Below are 18,552 nucleotides of genomic sequence, written 5' to 3' on the forward strand. Positions count from 1 at the left end.
TCCCAAAACCCTGCTCAGGGACCCCGGCGGCCGAAGAACCCCCTGTGTGCTCGGGGTGGCCGTGCTGCAGCTCCGTGGGACGCAGCTGGGAGCGGAGGGTGGGCTCATTTGTTTCCTCCACTCGGCTGAGCATTCGCCCGCGGCCGCTCGGCGCTGAGAAAAGCGGCGGAGAGGAATCCCACGGCAGCCGGCGGCAAATGCCTTCGGAGGGGAAAACCAGGGCAAGCGTGCTGTGGCACGGCCCCAGGACAGGGGATCTATCGCCCGCAGCACAGCCGCCCCCTTGGTAAGGGGGCTGTGAGCAGCACAGCCCTACAAGCGAACTTTTTGGAAGGGCAGATGCAGAGCACATCTTGGGTACCCTGCGCAGGAAACAAAACCCAGCTCCAGCAGGGCTGGTTTGAGCACGGGACCGAGATAAGGAAGAAAGGCAGCAGCAAAGGAAACAGCGAAAGCTGCTTTTGGGTCCGATAGTGCCTGCGGGATGGCAGGGCACAGGCAGGACCGTCGCGCTCCAGCTGCCTCCTCCTGCCCTTTGCATCTTGGAGAGAAGTTAAAGGAGCTCAGGCAGGAGGGGGGAAAGAGAAAAGAGCCAATGTCTGTTTGTGTTGAAGCCATCCAGCATTTTTTTGCAGGCATCAGCCAAGCGGCCGCAGCAATGCCATTGGTGGGAAGACGGAGTTATTTGGGGAATGCTGGACTCCGCACCATGAGAACAGCAGGGGAGGAGGTTGGTTTTAATTTAACAGGCCATGTTTACTCTTCCCCTCTCACCTTTGGTCTGTCTGAAATGTGCAATGCAAGCCCCCCCCGCAGCAAGGCAGGGAGGAAGGGGCTGTGGGTGCTCCCCCCTCCTCACGGCTGCTCCCAGGGCCCCCGGGCCAGCCGCTCCGCAGCGCCTGTGTGCAGCAGCCTCCCACGTTGCAGACCCAGGGCAGGGATTTCTCACGCAATAAACAATCAGGCAGATGCAAAGCCTCAAAAAATACTCAGCTTTAATCTGTAAACTTGCAAAGAGAGACCCAGGGGCAGAGCAGAGGTGAAGGAGGCACTGGGGCAGGTAAGACACAAGCAGTCAGGTGCAGAGCCAGAGAAGATGCTGATGGGGACAGATGTGCTGGACAGTCCCTGACTCCTATGTGCAGTGCCATACCCTCCACAGCTGCTCTCTGCATCAGTGCTTCAGTTACACAACCAAATATTCACCATCTGACTGCTCAGGGGAGTGGACAGTGTGCTCGAGGGAGCAACAGAGCTGGGCTGAGCACCAGGGATGTCCCTGAGCCCCACCAGTGCCCAACAGAGCAGTTTGCTGGCTGAAAGATGCCTGAAAGTGGGTTCCAGCTGCTATTTGCCAGCAGCAGGAAGGCATAGGTGTATTATATGGACAGTGACAGGAGAGAAACCCAGCCTGGCCTGGGAGGCAGCAGGGCTGAAGCATCACCCCAGCTGATGCCATCATGGGCATCTCCTGCATGAGGTTGGAGATGGTTCAGTCTGGAGGCATTGAAATGAAAAAGCCTTTTCTTGTTAAAAAAAATTGTCTAATTTCTGTGGCTACAACATGGGGGAAGCAAAGTTTTTCCAAATTGCTGTGTGTACAAGAAGTGTCCCAGGCATTGCTTGGATGCTCCCAGGGGAATTTTATTTCTCACACCAGCTGTGTGGGCAGGGAGCAGGTTTGGCTGGACCCTTCCCCATCCCAGCCCTTCCCTAGAGCAGAGCCAGGATACAATGGGGACATCATTGCATTTATGGTGGCAGGAGGATAAAAGCCATTGGCAGCAACTGCAGAAATGAGGAGCCCCAGCCGAGCGTGGCCATTGGGGTGTGGGGCAGCCTGGGGGGACAGAGCTGAGGTTCCTTGGGAGGGAAGCCAGAGCCTGGCAGCACCAGGGACATGGGGGCTGGACCAGGCCCTTCCAGCTGGACAACAGCAGCACTGTGAGCAGGAATAGCTGCAAGGGAGGACAGGACTGGGACCTGCAGGGGGGTTCATCCATGGCACAGCTCCTCCAGCTGCTCCAAGTCTCTCAGTGAGGTGTGTGGCTGTGTCCTGCACCCTGCTCATGTGGTGGAGGTGATGGATCACCATGGCTTGCTGGTCAGGCTGGCAGTCACCACACCATAGTGATTCCCACGATGGCACAGAGGTCATCGCTCTGCAGGGCAGCAGGATCTGAATCCTGGCACCAGGACAAGGGCCCTCCTCATGCACTCTGCTCCACTGTACTGTGCCATCCACCTTGGCTTGTCAGAGCTTGGTTCCCTCTGGTGCTTGAGGGCAGCATAGGGCCCCACTCTGCTTCACACCTGGGCCCCCAGGCCTGCCAGCTCCTCTGGGCCACCCTCAGGAGAAGGCACAGCAGCTGGATTTCTTCTTCTGTGACTCTGTGATGTAATCGTGGATCTGGAAGTGGGGCTCATCCAGCGGCTGCACCGCGCGCTGCTTCAGCTCCCTAGAGGGGTGAGGCTGTGTTACCCCCTCCCACACTGTGCTGGGGCGTGGGAGGTGGTGGGGCTGCAGGGGACACCTTCCTTGTTCAGCGCCCTGGCCCCAGGCACTCACTTGGCAATGGCCAGGAAGGCCAGCTCCACGTTCATGCCTGTCTTGGCACTTGTCTCCATGAAAGGCACTCCGTACTCCTGCAAGAGCAGCACGACCCCATCCGTGGCAATCCCCAAGATGCCCTCCTGGCCTTCTGAATCACCCCTGTAGCCTGGACAAGGCTTGAGGGTCACCCCCTCCGTGCCTTGCCCCAGGTTTTGCATGCAAGTGACTGCTGTGTTGCCCTGCAAGAGCCAGGCAGGTCTGGGCACTCAGAGGGGATGGCACGGCTGCATGGGAACCCTGAGTGACCTGAAATTGTCTGGGGGGGCTTAAGTTGGGTCAGACCGTAGCACAACTCACCCTGGCCAGTGATGCTCCATCCTCTGTCCTCACAGCTCTCTCGCTGCTCACATCAGCCTGCCAAGGGAAGGAAAATGTCCCCACACACCAGAGCAGCTGGCACCCTGGGGCATCTGGCAAACCAGCAGTGTGGGTGTTCAGGGGGCTGACAGGAACGAGGGGCAGCATGGACCCAGAAGTATCCACTGCCCAGAGAATCTGGGATCTGTGGAGCATCTGGGACCTGGTGGCACTGAGGATATCAGGGGGAACCTGTGACCTGGGGACACTGAGGACCTGGGACAGTACCTGAGAGCATCCAGGATCCAGGGAGGCTCTGGGACCCTGCTGGGCATCAAGCACCCAGCGTCATCCAGGATCTAGGGGACGTCCAGTCCCAAGGGGAAATCCAGCTGGGCACTGGGCACCCAGCAGCATCTTTGGCTCCTGGAGAGAATCTGGGACCTTGTTGGGCCTCTAGGGCTTGGAGCTACCTGAGGTCCAGGGGTGCATCCAGGCCTGGGTGGGCATCCCATACCAAAGCATCCCATTCGAGGAGCATCCCGTACCTGGAGCCTCAGGCTCGTGCTGCCACCCGCTGGCTACCGGGAACACTGCCCTCCCCGAGCCCCCAAGCCCCGGGGACATTTGGGACAGAGGAGCCACGCCGGGGACAGAGGAACCACCTCTGCGCTTGGCTGGGCCCAGAAAGAAGCAGAGCCCGGCGGAGGGTGCAGGCAGAGCCCCATCCCTGCACAGCCATGGGGATGGCAGGGGCACACACAGCACAGCAAACCCCAGGGTGGACGGGGACCCTGCACACACCTTATTGCCCAGCAACATGATGACCACGTCCTTCTGGGCGTACTCATGGATCTCTGTCAGCCAGGCCTGTAGGGCAGCAGGACTGTGTCGGGGTGAGGGGTACTCCTGTCCCTCCCAACTCAGCCCCCCACCCCTCAGTACCCCCCTGCCTTCCCTGTCAGCCCTCGCATCCCCTCAGCACCCCCATCTCTCCCCCACAAGGACAGGGATAATGACTTTTCTTGGCACAGGAATTATCCCAGCATCACAGATGAGCAGTCCTGAAAACGCCCCGTCTCCTTGCTACAGCCCAAGCTGTAGTTCACATCCTTCCCAAACCACGTTTTCTCCCTCAGGCATTCACCGTGTCCTTAAACAAAACTCACCCAGCCATGCAGCACCCAGCCAGGTGCCCTGGGATGAGCTCCCAGCTGGCTGGCTCTGGCCAGAACAGCCAGTGCTTACGGGCAGAGCAGGCTCCCAGCTGCCCCAAACAGCCGGGCAGCCAAGCAGGGCGCCCGCGCTGCCCGGCCCTGGGGAGAAACCCCCCCAGCCCTCGGTGGGACTCACGCGGATGTTGTCGAAGGACATCTTGCTGGTGATGTCGTAGAGCAGGAGCAGGGCTGGAGGGGAAGAGGCAGAGGCATTGCTACACTGCAGGAATGTGCTCTGGATGGTCTCCCATCCCTGCTGGACCCGAAACTCACCTTGGGCATCCCGGTAGTAGGCGTGGGTGACGCTGCGGAAGCGCTCCTGTCCTGCTGTGTCCCAGATCTGCCGAGAAACTGCCCTGGTGAGAGCAGGGAGAGCAACCTCCCCGAGCTGGGTCTGCTCCTGTGGCTCCCAGCCCTGCCAGACCACCATGCTCAGCCTGAGGTGGGTTTCCATCTGGAAATTTCTTCCCCCCTCCCAAAGCTCACCTGCAACTTCACCTTCACACCATCCACGGCCACCACTTTGTTCTGCAGAAGACAAGGAGAGCAGGTTTATCAGCCCAAAGCATGTCCTGGTGCATGTGCCAGCCAGCCCTGGCACTGAGCTGGCATTCCACAGCCCCTCAGCTGCTCTCCCTGGGCCACTGGAAAGAAGCAAGGCTGCCTGTGGGCCTGGACATCAAAGCCTCATTGCTACAAACTGTGATCCTGATTGCTTGGCAGCTACGGGGACATCCCAGAGCAGCAACACCTCGAGGCAGAGTGAAGAGCAGAATCAATGGAGAGGAGACAGCAAGATCCCAGCCTGCCTTGGATCCAGTGCCTCGTTCATCTCCTACAGCCAGAATCCCTGTCCTTGGCTCCCAAGTGCCTAATGAGTCAGGCAATGACCTTGGCTGCCCAGCAAGTCCCAGGAACACCGACCTGCTCTGGCTCCTGCTGGGAAGCTCTGGGATTGCAGCAGCCCCCGGGAAGCTGGCAGAGCTGTGGAAGTGGGGAAGCATGGATGAACCACACATAATTTTGCATTTATTAATAACAGGTTGGTGTGCTTTTTTGTTTGCTCACCATATGTTTGCCCTGCTCTTTCTGACAGGACTCTTCAGCTCCATGTGCTCAGGAACCACTGCTGCACTAAAAATTTAGTCTGTTTGCAGTAATTTAAGGGTTTTGGATGCTACAAACTGCCTGGGCATGCACACTGGGTGATGCTGGATATCCTGCTCAGGCTTACTTGCTGGTGGAGCCTTGCTTGATTCTTAAAGGAGGTAGAAAACACTGAGCTGGAGGGGCTGCATGTAGCACACAGCTGTATCCAGCATAACAGGAGGAAATCTCCTGGGTCAGGTTTGCAGCCAGGCTGGGCTGGGACCAGGAAAGGAAAGAAGCATTTCCAGCTGAGCTGGGAAGGCAGCTATTGAGGCTTAAGCAATCGCTATTCTCATCTCAGAAGCACAGGGGCTTCTCTCCAGAGGCCAGAAAAAAGAAAAGCAAAAACTACCGAAAAGCTATTTTAAGACTTAAAGAATCATACTTGGAGCCTGGAAAGAGAAGACCCCTATAAATAATTTGGTTGCCTGGAATTGTTTGAAATGGAAATTCAGCCCATGTGGTGATGACAGCATTTGAGCAAATGGGCTGGAAAAAACAAAAACATGCCCTAGGAGACTCTGGAGATTACCTAGAGCAGTGAGCCATGAGCTGCTGGAGGGGATGCTTGCACGAGGCAGAGCAGGCACCTACGGGCTGGCAACACCTCTGGGTTGTTGCACCGAGCCCAGCAGTGGGACACAGCAGATTTTCCTCTTTTCATGACTTTATCATAAGGAAAGGCCTCGTGGCCTCTTCAAACCAAACCCACAGCCATCTCTCTCCCCCAGCCCCTGCTCACCAAGCCCCCAGTTCCACCAAAAGCCAAACACAGCAGAAGTGGCAGCAAACAGGAGCAGCTGCAGCTGCGGGGGCAGAGGAAGCTCTGACCGCACTTGACACGTGTGGGGGCTGCGGGCACAGCCCTGCCCGGGGACACCCCCGTGACTTCCTTCCTGCTCTGCCCTGTGCTGCAAACAGCTGTGCCTCCCTGGACACCCTTAGAAAGATCCTGCAGCTGAAATCTGGTGAGCAGACAGCAGTGTGGGGGTTTAAACAGCCCGTTTCAGCCCTTTCAAGGCATGAAATTACAGCAATCTGCGTTTGTCCCCCCCAGCTGTTGGCTTTGGCCTGCATGGTGGAGCGTACTGGCTGCCCAGCACACACCCCCAGGCCATGAACACAGCTGGGATGGGTTAAACCTAGACTTTTTGCTGATTTAAAGGTAAGAGGCAACAGTACCAGCGGGCTCTTCTGTCTGTTACTGCTCTCCCAGGTAGGGGTGGAAGAGTTCCAGCAAGAACCTGCAGCTGGTTGAAAGATAACTGGGGGTACAGAGGCTGGAAACCCCCATTCTCCCTGCCCTGCACCCTGTCCTGGCCGAGGTGCAGGTGGAGGGGGGCAAGGGGCTGGCAGCTGTGGTGGTCTCACCCGGAAATCTATGCCCACGGTGGCAATGAACGTCCCGGAGAGAAAGGCCCCCTCTTTGAACTGGAGCAGGAAGCAGGTTTTCCCCACGCCTGAGTCTCCAAGTAACATCACCTGCAAGATGGGCGCAGGGAGAGATGTCAGCAGGACAGGGAGGGAGCAGCACCCCTGACTGGTGCTGAGCCCTCCCCAGTTCCTTCTCTCCCTTCGTTTCTCTCCCAGGGCTGGTCCCGATGTGTCTGGAAAGCCCCGTGGGAGCCGGGTGTGGGTGGGACCCCTGAGGCTGCGGCCAAGCAGTGCCCCAGGGCACCAGGGCAGCCCCCAGCCATGAAAAAGGGGGAGAGCTGGTGTGAAAGCAAGTACTGCAGCAAGAAGAGATATCTCCTAGCCAGGCCCTGGCCATGTCCCAGCCCAGCAGGCTCCTAGGGAGCCAGCCACAGCTCCCAAATGCGCAGAGACACCCACGCCTTGCCCCTGACCCGGGTGTGCCCAGCCCAAGGGCTGATGCATGGCTTGGGCAAACCCTGCGTGTCCGGGACTCCCTCCCTGTTGGTGCCTGCTGCAGACACCAAAGCAAACACGGTGCCTTTCCCCTCCTGCTAAGCAAACAGGATCAGCCCAGGCTCTCCAGCCACTCCAGCACCACTGGACTCAGGCAGGGAGCAGCCAAGACCAACGCTGGGCTCCATAAGCACAGCCTTTCCCAGCGCTGTGTTCTTTCTGCCTTCCTGCAGCAACCTGTTCCTGCCCAGCAATCATTAACCTGACTGCATCATTTTTCACCCTTATGAAAAATATCAGTGAGCAGGACTTCAGCAGGAAGGTCCATCCCTGCATGCCCACCTGACAGGATGCTGGAGCTTGCAAAGTAAACTTCTGCAGCCCTGCTGCCCCTGGGGCAGGCAAACACCGTGGGCCATGGCCACCTTCCACAGGGATGGCACAGCAAATGCCAAAGCTGGTGGCTGGAAATGCTCTGCCTCCTGCTACCACTTTGCTGGCCAAATCCTTCCCCAGGACTTGGGGAGAGCTGAGGACACTGCTCAGTTCTGCCTCCACCTCACTCTAGACCAAGCTGAAAACTGTTTTTCCCCCTCAACCATGGAAATTGCCCCCTACGAAGAGGAGTCAGAGAGGGGAGGATAAAGGCAAAGGAATAAAAGCAGTTTAGAGAAGGTGACAGCATGCAGGACCACTTTGGAACTGGCTCAGTGAGGCAGCAGGGGGTGTCTGGGCTGACACCGTCAGCGCTGGGCTCAGCCTGGGGCTGTAAATTAAGTTTTGGGGGTATAAGATTCATCAGTCCCGTGCTTCCCCTGAGCTGCCCGGATAAGGAATGTGCTTCCTGGGGCAACCCTTGCCTGGGCAGGGGTGGGGAAGAGGGGGGCACTCAGGAAAGAGGGCTCCCCCCTGCCCCAAGGCCTGGCAGGGGTGCAGAGACGTTCACAAGTGGCATGCTGCAGTGTGGGTGAAGGGGGCCCTGGGCTGGATCCAGGGCTGAAACGCTGTTCCCACCCTGGAGCCCTTGGGGTGCTGCGATGGCCTGGATGGGGTCCTGCTCCCCCTGCCCTGTGCCATGGGGGGCACTCTGGGGCTGGCAGGAGCCCCTTGCCCTGGAAAAGGTCTGACGGGTTTTCGGGGGGCAGAGTTCGGCCACGCTCCTCTTCCCCCGGGAGCCCCCCAAAGTCCTGCTCCGGCCGCTGGTCCCTCCTGTGCCACGGCCGGGCAGGGACACCCCGGGGCACAGACGGCACCCTCGGGACAGGGACGCCCCATCTCCACCTCCCGGGGAGGAGAACCCCAATCCCGGCACCTGCTGCATCGGGGGCTCCCGGGGCAGAGAAGGGCTGGGGGGATCAGCTGCGGCTGCCGCCTCCCTCGCCTTCTTCCCCGTTCCGCGGCCGCTTCCTGGGCGCGATCGCAGCAGCGGAGGAAGCGGGTGGCCCTCGGGACCCTTCCTAAACCCTAAACCCCTCCGGGTCTCCCCCAAGCCGGGGGGTGAACCCAAACCTTCCCCTCTGGCAGAGCTCGGAGGGTCCGTCCCTGCTCCCCCCGCGCCGCCTCCCACCTTGCCGGACAGTTGGTAATCGCGGGGCAGCGCCGGGGGATCCCCGCTGCTCTTCGGGGGTTCCCCGCTCCCCTCCGGGGTCTCGCTCCCCGCCGCCCCATCGGGGCCGCCCATGCCGAGTCCGAGCGGAGCCGCCGAGTCCCGGCGCCGCGGCACCTGCGGGAGCTGCGGCCCCACCCGCCCTCCTCCTCCTCTTCCTCCTCCTCCTCCCCGGCCGATGCCACCCCCGAGACCGTGCCCCGGCCGCCTCGCTGCCCAGCCCGGGCACGGGGTGAGGAGGAGGAGGCTGAAGAGGGGGAACCTGCCCCACTGCACCCCCGCAGCGGGGCCCCCGCGGTGCTGGGCTTTGCTGCCGGCTTGGCTGCGCGGGACAGCGGGCAGAGCCCCGGCACGTCCCTCCGGGCACGGGCGTGGGGAGAGGAGGAACTGCTCAGCCCGCACATGAGCAGTCACCCCGTCCCTCACAGTGCGGGGATGGAGACCCCGGCGCTGCCAAATCCCACCCTGGGACAGCGGGGACGGCAGCTCCCACTCCCAGCCCCCAGCCCACCCCAGGGTGGGGGGTTTGCCCCCTCTGCTGCAGCCCCAGCGGCGCTGAGCTGGGCCCGGGTGAGCAGCCGGGAGCCGGAGGGAGCCGTTCGCCGGAAGCCGCGAGCTGAGCCGAGCCGGTTCCCCGGCGCCCGCCTCTCACCCGGGATGGCTGCCAGGCCTCCCGCTCCCCCTGGCTGCTCGCAGCCCCCTGCATCCTCCACCAGCCATTGGGGCCCAGCTCATACTGCACTCCATTTAGGAAAAGCCCAAGCATGGGAATGTGGGAGAATTCCCTGGAGAGGGATGTTGTGTTACCCAAAACCCCACCCCGTAAAACCTCATATAAGTCCATGAACTACAGCTGGTCAAGGTCTTCAGCCTTACAGGTTCATGTATAGGAGCCTTGAACCCTCCCCAGTCTATTTTCCCTGGAATATCTCATCATCTCATCTCATCTCATCTCATCTCATCTCATCTCATCTCATCTCATCTCATCTCATCTCATCTCATCTCATCTCATCTCATCTCATCATCTCTCCCACATCAGGGCTAATCTCAGGGCAGCCTCCATCCCTGCTCACACCACTGGGATCCAGGGGTGCAGGGCTCCAGTGCTGTGGTCAAGGCCACACGTGGCTGCAGGAGGTCCAGTGACAGAGATGCCCTCTGGAATGGCATCCACCTCCTGCACCAGTCAAGCCCTCCTCTGCCCCCTGGGAAATAGAACCTGTATTTCCAGTCCTGTAACTGCGCTCAGACCCAGCCAGGGGATTTATAGTTTATGTGTACTCTTTGGCCAGGAAAGTGACCAGAGCTGGAGGCTGGTAGCTTGGAGCTCCTGGAAGTGGCTGAGCTTCCCTGCAGCAAGAGAGGGAGGGGGCTGGAAGGATATGGAAAACCGTGCTGGGCAGGAAAAACGCCTGGCTGAGCATCACTTCCACACACTGGCATTTGCTGCCAGAGAAACAAGGCAGCCGGGAGCTGGCAGAGATCAGTGGTGTGGCTGAGACTCCTCTGTCTGCCCATGGCTCAGGCCCCTCAGCAGAGGCACCTTGGCTGCGGATGCCTGGGCTGCTTGGCCCCAGACCATCCCCACTGGGGCCACATTTTCCTGCTTCTTTGGCCTGGACTAAAAAGAAAATTCCTGTGGGTAATCGCACCCCCGTAGGTACCAGCCCCTTGCTGAGTTCCAGCTTTGTCACAATGCTGAAGGGATGACAGTCTCTCTGGAGTAAGGTCCCAAGCACTGTCCCTGTCCTGAGCTCGCCCAGGAGAGGGGACACACACATCAGAGCCACTTGAGACCCCACGGCAGCTCTGCAAATAGCTCTGGATGGCAGCCGAGTGCTTTTCCCAGCACTGTCACCATCTGCCAGGGCCCCGGGCTGGACACAGGCAGGACACAGGCTGGCATCTCCCTGGCAGAGCAGGGCAGCTCCAAAGGAAGCTTTCTGTGTGTGAAACACAAGGCTGCACTTGGACACAGCCCCACCAAGGGATTTGGAATATGGAGCTTTACCCATCCTTCATCCCTCCCAGCAGTCCAAAGCATGCCAAGAAGCTCACAGCCAGCCCAAACTCCTCATCCAGCAGCACCAAAGCAAAGTATCCAATTCTTTGTGCTTACCACAGATTCATAGATTCTGATTCCCCAGATAAAGCTGCTCCCCAAGGGCGAGTGCACAGCCCAGGGACCAGGGACCGGGCTCTTACCGTAAACCCAATGCCCACGGTGGCAGAGAAGGAGCCCGGAATGAACTTGCCCTGGTCAAACTGGACCAGCAGTGATGTCTTCCCCACGCCACTGTCTCCAACCAGGATCGTCTGCAAGGAACAGATAAAGAGGCATCAGTGCAGGTGCAGGTGATGGGGGAGCTGAGAGCCAGACATTTGGGTAGGTGTGCTGGGTAATGTGGCGGCAAATGCAGCAGGATCAAGAAGGACCCACCCAGCCCCTGGATCTGTCACATTTGGTTCTGCCACTTGCCCAGAGAGGAATTTCCACCCCTTTGTCCATCTCTGTAATTAATGAAATGTTCTCTGGGATGAGCTTCAGCCTGAAACCCACTGCACCCTGTCCAAGAGAGGAAAGATGGGAGGGAAAGTAAAGCACAGCCTGTCATGGAGAGCGAGCAGGACAGAAGCTCCTACCCCAGCTCAGGAAGCTGCCAGGCAGAAGCGGCCTTGGCTCACACAGGCCTGCTGGAAAACCTCTTTGGGAGGACTTTGGAGTCACTGGATCAAGTCCAAAACTGTTTAGTCAAGAGAGCATCTCCTGCAGCTGCTGCACACAGCTGCTGCCACAGCCACACAACCTCACCGGGTCACTGGGCTGCCTTTGTGCTGCCTTAATGTCATGGACCCACAGCACTCCCTCCTGGCAAAGTGATGGGTTTGAAATCATGGGGTCCCTTTGCCTCTCCAGCCTCCCTGGGAAACCCCAGACTGCTCCCATCCCTGAGCAGAAGGGACAAGGGAGCTGTGCTGGTGTCAGAGCTGTCACCTCCTAAGCAGCTCCCACACTGCCAGCCCATGGCCCTGGTACCCCTGGGGAGCTCATCTTCCCTTCTGCTCCTACCCGTGTCCCTCAAAATCCCTGACCTAAGGGAGACCTGCAGTGCAAACAGAACCCCTCCCTTCCCTCTGCTGGTATCTGGCTTTTGTTCACAGAGCCACTGGCAAACATTCTCCTCCTTTCAGGAAACTGAGGCACTTTCAACCCTTTCACAGGACACAAATTAAAATAAACACTCTGCTACCAGCCTTCTGGCTTAGAAGTGCTTTGGGTTTTGTCTTTCAGGACAGGGGTGTTCCTGAAGCTGCAGTTCTGGCAAACATGAGTGTCCCCTCTGTTACTGGTCGCCTGTCACCCCTGAGGCTGCAGGGATGAGGCAGTGAGGTGCTGGGAATAAACCTCCCCACCCTCTGCATCCACCTCTGCTACACTTGGCTGCATCTGTTTTACCCCTGTTTGGTTTGTGTTTGTGCAGCTCCAGCAGCCTTGCTCCATCCTGCAACACCTCAGTCCTTCGACTCCAGCCTGAAGGTGCTTCAGTACCTCCCCACTATGCAGGGGAGCCGCTGTGCACATCTGGTCCTATCCCTCTCCTGTCCCAAAGTGCCCTGGGCTGACACCAATCCTGGCACTACTTCAGGCACTGCACTTCCCCTTGTGACACAGGGTGAGTGTGAAGGAAAGTTTAATCAAATGCCTGAACAGCCCAGCAGATCAAGACCTGATTCCATACACTGGGAGGCCACGTGGGCTTCACAGCACCTGATGCCATGATTCCTGCACCCCACAGATCCCAAAGAAGTGGGTTGAAACCAAAAGCCAAGGAGCTTGAGGACCCCAAACCATGCAGGGATGTGGACTGACAGGAAATCAGCGTCCTGCCTTGCATAAAGCATCCCCCCACAACCTGCCTGGAGCGTGCTCACACTGATACACTTCAGTGAGTGCTTGCCTCAGTGCATCAGCACTGAGAACACATTGGAGAACACATCCCAAACACTGAACCTGTCCTGGGAAAAGCTGACCTCTGAGCAGAGCTGGTGGTAGGAGGGAGCCCTGCACCTCTGCCAGATGCAGGCTGCTGCACAGACCTGTGTGCTGAGAGGCAGCAACCTGTGCCCAGCTCTGCAGGCAGAGATTTCTCCCTCCTCCCTGCCTGGGCTCTTTGCAGGTCACTTGCACATTCAGAGCAGCCGCGTGAGCTGGGAGCTTGCACTGGGGGAATGTTGGGAGGCAGAAATCTCTGGGCCAGAGGAACTGGTTCACCCCTTTCCTGGGGGAAATTTCCCTGCCCAAACCCCCCTTGGCTCTTCCCTAGGGCCCAGAACTTTTCCCTGTGCGGAGAGAAGGATATGCCCAGGAGCAGCTGGATAGGAAAGCACTCCAAGAATTCATTACCATGGGGCTCCTGCACCTCAGTGCTGTATAATTTGGTGTTACATACTATTTCCAGGTAAAATACTGATGCTGAGGTGTGCAACAGGACTGGGTGCACCCTGCAGTGCTGTCTTTGGGAGCAGTTAATGCAGAGAACAACATGAATTATGGAGGGAGAAGAGCTGGTTGGAATGAGCACCAGAAAGCCTTCAGAGCCCAGGGTTTACAGAGAACATGTATAAAAGGCAGATTCCTCTATTAATAATTTAAATGGGATTCATAATAGAGACAACTCATGAATTGCTTCATGACTTAATAATAACAGCAAAATTTGGCCTGGAACAGCCAAGAGATATTCCTAATGACTGCAGGAAAAGCTCATGGGCTCTGTGGAGGGACAGCACAGTAGAAATCCCTGTGGCTGGTCACCAAATAAACAAAAACAAGAACAAAAAGCCCACTGTAGGGAAGATGTGACTTGTTAGCCCTTGAAATCTCAGGCTGGACATGACTGAGTCATGATAGTAAAAAGTTTCCCAAAGTTCCATAGCTGTCCTGGCTCTTCCCCCACCCTCAGCCACAGACAGACCTCCTCCACTCCACACCTTCTCATCCCCCTCAGGTTTTCCCTTTTTTTTTTTTTTTTTTGAGTGGTTTTTTTGTTGGTTTGTTTTGTTTGTTTTTTTGGTTGGTTGGTTTTTTTTGGTTGTTTGGTGGTGTGGGGTTTTTTTGTTTTATTTTTTGGTTTTTTTCTTTTAGTTTGGGCTTTTTTGGTTTTTTTTGGTTTTTTTTGCGGGGGGGTGGGTTTGTTTGCTTTTTGTTTTTTCATGGGAAACTTAAGTAAAATGTTGCAAGATTCCTTTTAGTGCTGCTGATCCTCTCTGCCTGGTGGTGTGGGGATGGAACAGTGCTTTGCCAGAGGTAACCTGATTTCTCCACCACCCCACAGTCCCAGAGAAAAGCAAGAAAAGCAGGTGCACCTTGTAACACCCTCCTGAAAAGACTTGTCTGCCTGATCTGCTTTAGGGGAAAAGCAAATATCCCTCCCTACACCCTGAGGTAGTTTTGGTGCTAATTCTAATGTAGATTGATCACTTCCAGTCAGAATCGTTGCTGGCTCAGCATGGGCTGCAGGGACAAGGCAAAATAATTCAAACTTCCCATACTTGCAAGGAAAAGAGACATTTTGGTCTAACCTGCCGAGGGAAGAGAGGGTTTCAAGGCTGTCAAGGCAGCACAGGGAGGCAATGGGTGCAATTCCAGTGCCAGCCAAATGGGAGGAGATCTGGGACAGTGCATGTAGCCTGAGGTTGTCTTCCCAGCTCATTTTTGAGATTAAACATGCACAACCTGGGCCTGAGCTAAATATAGCTAATGGAAGCCTGGCAGGCTAAAACCCCAGGCAGGGCATGCAGGGAAGGGAGAAGTGCCCTCCGCAGGCTCTGGTGCTGCTCTCAGGGAGCTGATGAAGCCCCAGACCCACAGGTTTGTGCCCAGGTGAGCAGGATTTATCTCAACAAATTGTGGCAAATGTGTTCATCCCCCAGCACAGCTGCCTGCAGAGCTGAACTGGGACACAGCACTGGGACAGGTCTGAGGGTGAAGACATGTCTGCTTGCAGCCCCTCACCCCTCCACTCTTGTGGCCTCTCAGGCTGAGACTCTCAGTCCCTGAGACTCATTTTTAACCTGCTCTTTATATAAAATTGGGCTGCCTTTCCCCAGCTCCAGGCAGTACTCCAGGGATGGAGTTGGATGATGCTAGAAGCTGCTATGTGCCACAGGGACAGTTCAGGGCTGTCCCACCTGCCCAGACACGATTTCACCATGGCCAAGACACTTTTACCAGCTTGAGAGAGAGCCTGGAGCCCTCTGCCAGCCTGGCTGGGCCCTTGCCTTGGCAGAGGCTGTATCTGAGCACTGCAGACGTGTGCTCTAGGGCTGTGCATCTAACAAAACCTGGCTCAGATCATGCAGGAGATCCCTGTTTGCAACCCCCTGTTAACACCTTGGATCAACCACAGACAAGGAACACATCCCTCTGCCTTTGGGTCTTGCTCCAGCTAATGGACCCAGGAATCACAGGAAGAATGATTTGGCAATGGGTCAAACCACCTGAAAGTAGAATTAATCATTTTGTATCAAGCAAAACTTTTCTGGAACAGCCCAAAATAAACCTCTGCTGTTCCTGCTTTGGTTAGCTCCGGGCCCATTTCCTCCCCAGACCTGGGTTTAGCCACCAACCAGAAATCATTTAATCCTTGTCTCCAGACTGCAAAGCTCTCTCGAGGTTTTTCAACACATCTGAAATGTGATTGCTTGCTCAGACACAAGATCTAGTGAGGTATTTGCTGCCTCACTTCCCTGGAGTGAGAGCAGCCTTGTATCTGCAAGACAAGCAGCCCAGCCGGGAGAGGCAGAAAAATACCAAGGGAAACAGCAGGGAATGTGGGACTGGAATGGTTATTTGCCTGGGCAGCCTTCTGCCCAGAGCCTCATTTCCACTAATGTAATTCCTTAACTGCTGCAGCTGCTTCCTGGAGAAGAGAGAGTTAAGGCTTGGCAAAGAATCAAAGTTTCTCAAGTCATCCCTGGGGGCATGTTCTATGTATTCCATGTGCAACAGAAATGAGAACTGCTAGTAATTGATATTTTTCCACTAATCAAGGGCTGGGCACCTTGCCCTGAGTACAGCAGGATACAGAACAGACTGGGATTTGTGAAGAGGGATCCACAGAACCCTAGCCCTTCCCCTGTCTTGTCCCATCCCTGATTTTCCCGAGGGCGGCAGTTCCTGCACAGTCACTGGGGACTGCAGGAAAGCAGTGTGAGGACAGCAGGAAGGAATGATGGGTGGATCTGTGATAAATCTGCATCTCCTCCATCACTCCAGGAGTGCAGGGCAGTGCCTGACTGCAGAGAGCAAAATCCCTGCTGCTGCTGTCCCTGCAGCAAAGCTTGAGCACCCCACGTCTTGCAGGGACACCACCAAGCCTCACCACCCTCCGTGCCGTTGCAGTTACAAAACACAGTGCCAGGAGTTACAAAAACACAGTCCCAGGAATACTGCAAAAGAGGATTTCAAAGCAAAAAGGGCAGGAATGGACGTCTCTGGGACACGGCTATTTCCTAGCAGGGAAGTCCCAGCTCATTAATCTGCTTCTGGCAAACAGAGCCCCGGAGTTCAGCTGCTCCCGACCCGCCCTGAGCCTGCCAGGACAGCGGGAGCGGCTGAAGGGCGGCTGCGGGCTGTGCCGCGGGGCTGGCCCCGTTCCAGCAGTCCTGGCTTCCCAAACACGCCGAATCCTGCCGCCCCCTGCCTACCATCGGCCGGGATGTGCTGGGACCGGGGCCAATCCCCGCAGGCTGCCCATGCCCACAGAGGGGACAGAGCTGCCGCCGCACCGGGGTGAGAGCGAGAGACGGACCCCACCGGGAGAGGAGGAGCGAGGAAGGCAGAGGGACGGAATTTGTCGGGAAGTTCAAGCAGGAGCGCTTCTCCTTCTCCCCGCTCTGCAGCCCCCTCCCGGGTGCCCCCATCCCCATCGCCATCCCCATCGCCATCCCCATCCCCATCGCCATCCCTACCTTGTGCAGCAGTGCCTCGTTGTAGCCGTCCGCCCCCGGGCCGGCGGCGCGGGCCCCCATGGCCGGAGGGGCTCGGGGGTGCCGGGGCCGGGCCGGGCCGCCCCTGCAGCACCGCGGGCAGCGCCCGGCCCGCTCAGCACCGCGGGCAGCGCCCGGCCTGCACTCCCGGCCCCCCGCGGGACAGCGCTGCTCGGGGCCGCCCGGCGCGGGACTGCCCGGCGCACTGCCCGGCCCGCTCCGGCCCCGCGGGACAGCGCTGCCCGGTGCGGCACTGCCCGGCCCGCTCCGGCCCCGCGGGACAGCGCTGCCCGGTGCGGCACTGCCCGGCCCGCTCCGGCCCCGCGGGACGGCGCTGCTCGGAGCGGCACTGCCCGGCCCGCTCCGGCCCCGCGGGACGGCGCTGCTCGGAGCTCGTCGCCGCCACTCGCAGGGTTCCCCGCCCGGAGGAGGCGGGGGGCAGCGGGGAGAGGCCGGTCCCGCCCGGGGGCGGGGAGGCGGCGGGAGCGTCCCCCCCGCCGGCAGAGCCCGCCGGACTCCCCGCACCACCGCTGCTCCCTCCCCACCTCCCCTCCCCACCTCTGCCACCGCGATAGAGCCCCCCCGACCTGGCGGAGCCCGGGGTCCCTGCCGTGGCCACCGGGAATCGCTGGCCTTCCCTCGGCCGCGGGAGGCACCCACGGGGCACGGCCAGGCCTGGCACAGAGATTTGCGGTACCAGCTCCGATCGGCGCCGAGCTGAGCACGGAGCCAGGCCCGCTGCCCTGCTCCAGCCCGCATTCCCAGCAGGCTCGTGGGCGCTTAAGAAGCCTCCTGCCCGCACCGAGGCTGCTCTGGCCCCCCAGACATCGGCCCACAGAGCCCACGGGCAGGATGAAGCCCAGAGCTGCGTGGTCACCGGTGTGCCACCCCAGGGAGGGGCAGCAGCTCGTGCTGGCCAGGCCACCTTTACCAAACTGGTGCTGTGCCTGGTTTATCCTGACAGGTCCACTTTGGGATTCCACTGCATTTACAGAGCCCAGTTAAGACCCTGCTTAAAGTAAAAAAATTGTTATTAGAAACAGGATGAAGCTGTGCCTAAACCTGAAGGTGACAGTCAATATCTTGTTGAGATCCTTTTCTTTACGACTCCCTTTAGAGCAATCTGATGTTGTTCATTGCACTGGAAATAAATTAATCTTTACTCAGAAGTTTATTTAAGAGAGATTCAATTCCATCTCCAATTCCCTCCCTCAAGAGGAGCAGATGGCCTCAAGCCAGAGGAACAGACCAGGCTTCCAAGAGCCATCTGCACCCATCCGATTGCTGTTTGACTGCCTGGGCCTGACATTGCTGATTATATTTACTCATTATTTCTTCTGACTGCAGAGATGGTTCTGCTGGGTCAGATGATTGGACTCAGAAACAACAGCCAGAAAAAAATTTAAAAACCAATAGGGTCAGTGGGGTTCAGGCTTGCCTGAGGCCAAAAAGCCCAACACAACCCAACCCAGACCACCCTGCAGCCAGACCATGGCCTCATGCACTGGAACACAATCAGCAATGCAAAAACAAATGACAAATCCTGGTGTCTGGATCAGAAAATAAACAAGTGCTTCAAGATAGTGCACATACCCCACACAGGCAGGGCCAAGAAGAAGAGAGCAGCAAACCTCAGGAGGTCTTCAACAAAGCCAGAGCAACTCTTAAACACACCAAGAACTTGTCAAAATTCCCAAACTCCCACTGATGTCTGCATAATCCTTCCTGCAGATGTCCCAGTGCTGCCATGGCCCATTGAGGATGGAGATTTCATGCCACCATCCTGAGTGCATGCTCAGCCTTCTCCTGCC

At 57.8% G+C, this 18,552-nt stretch overlaps 1 protein-coding gene across 3 annotated transcripts; it reads right to left on the reverse strand.

Annotated features, from left to right (window-relative positions):
• Positions 1–1,028: 1,028 nt before the first annotated feature.
• RAB37 (RAB37, member RAS oncogene family) lies at positions 1,029–16,802 on the reverse strand. 3 transcript variants are annotated; one of them, XM_030962061.1, is made up of 10 exons: positions 16,724–16,802; positions 10,958–11,068; positions 6,649–6,759; positions 4,615–4,656; positions 4,402–4,468; positions 4,265–4,317; positions 3,716–3,781; positions 2,912–2,968; positions 2,570–2,646; positions 1,029–2,459 (listed from the first exon to the last, which is right to left on the reverse strand). In XM_030962061.1, the coding sequence occupies exons 1-10, from the start codon at positions 16,781–16,783 to the stop codon at positions 2,351–2,353; spliced, it is 753 nt and encodes a 250-aa protein (XP_030817921.1). In that variant the 5' UTR covers positions 16,784–16,802; the 3' UTR covers positions 1,029–2,350. The 3 variants fall into 3 exon arrangements, with proteins under 3 accessions (XP_030817921.1, XP_030817920.1, XP_030817919.1); XM_030962060.1 differs by lacking the exon at positions 6,649–6,759; XM_030962059.1 differs by lacking the exons at positions 10,958–11,068; positions 16,724–16,802 and adding an exon at positions 8,714–8,827.
• Between the last annotated feature and the right edge of the window lie 1,750 nt (positions 16,803–18,552).

The sequence above is a fragment of the Camarhynchus parvulus genome, chromosome 18 (genome assembly GCF_901933205.1).
Source record: "Camarhynchus parvulus chromosome 18, STF_HiC, whole genome shotgun sequence".
NCBI lineage: Eukaryota > Metazoa > Chordata > Aves > Passeriformes > Thraupidae > Camarhynchus > Camarhynchus parvulus.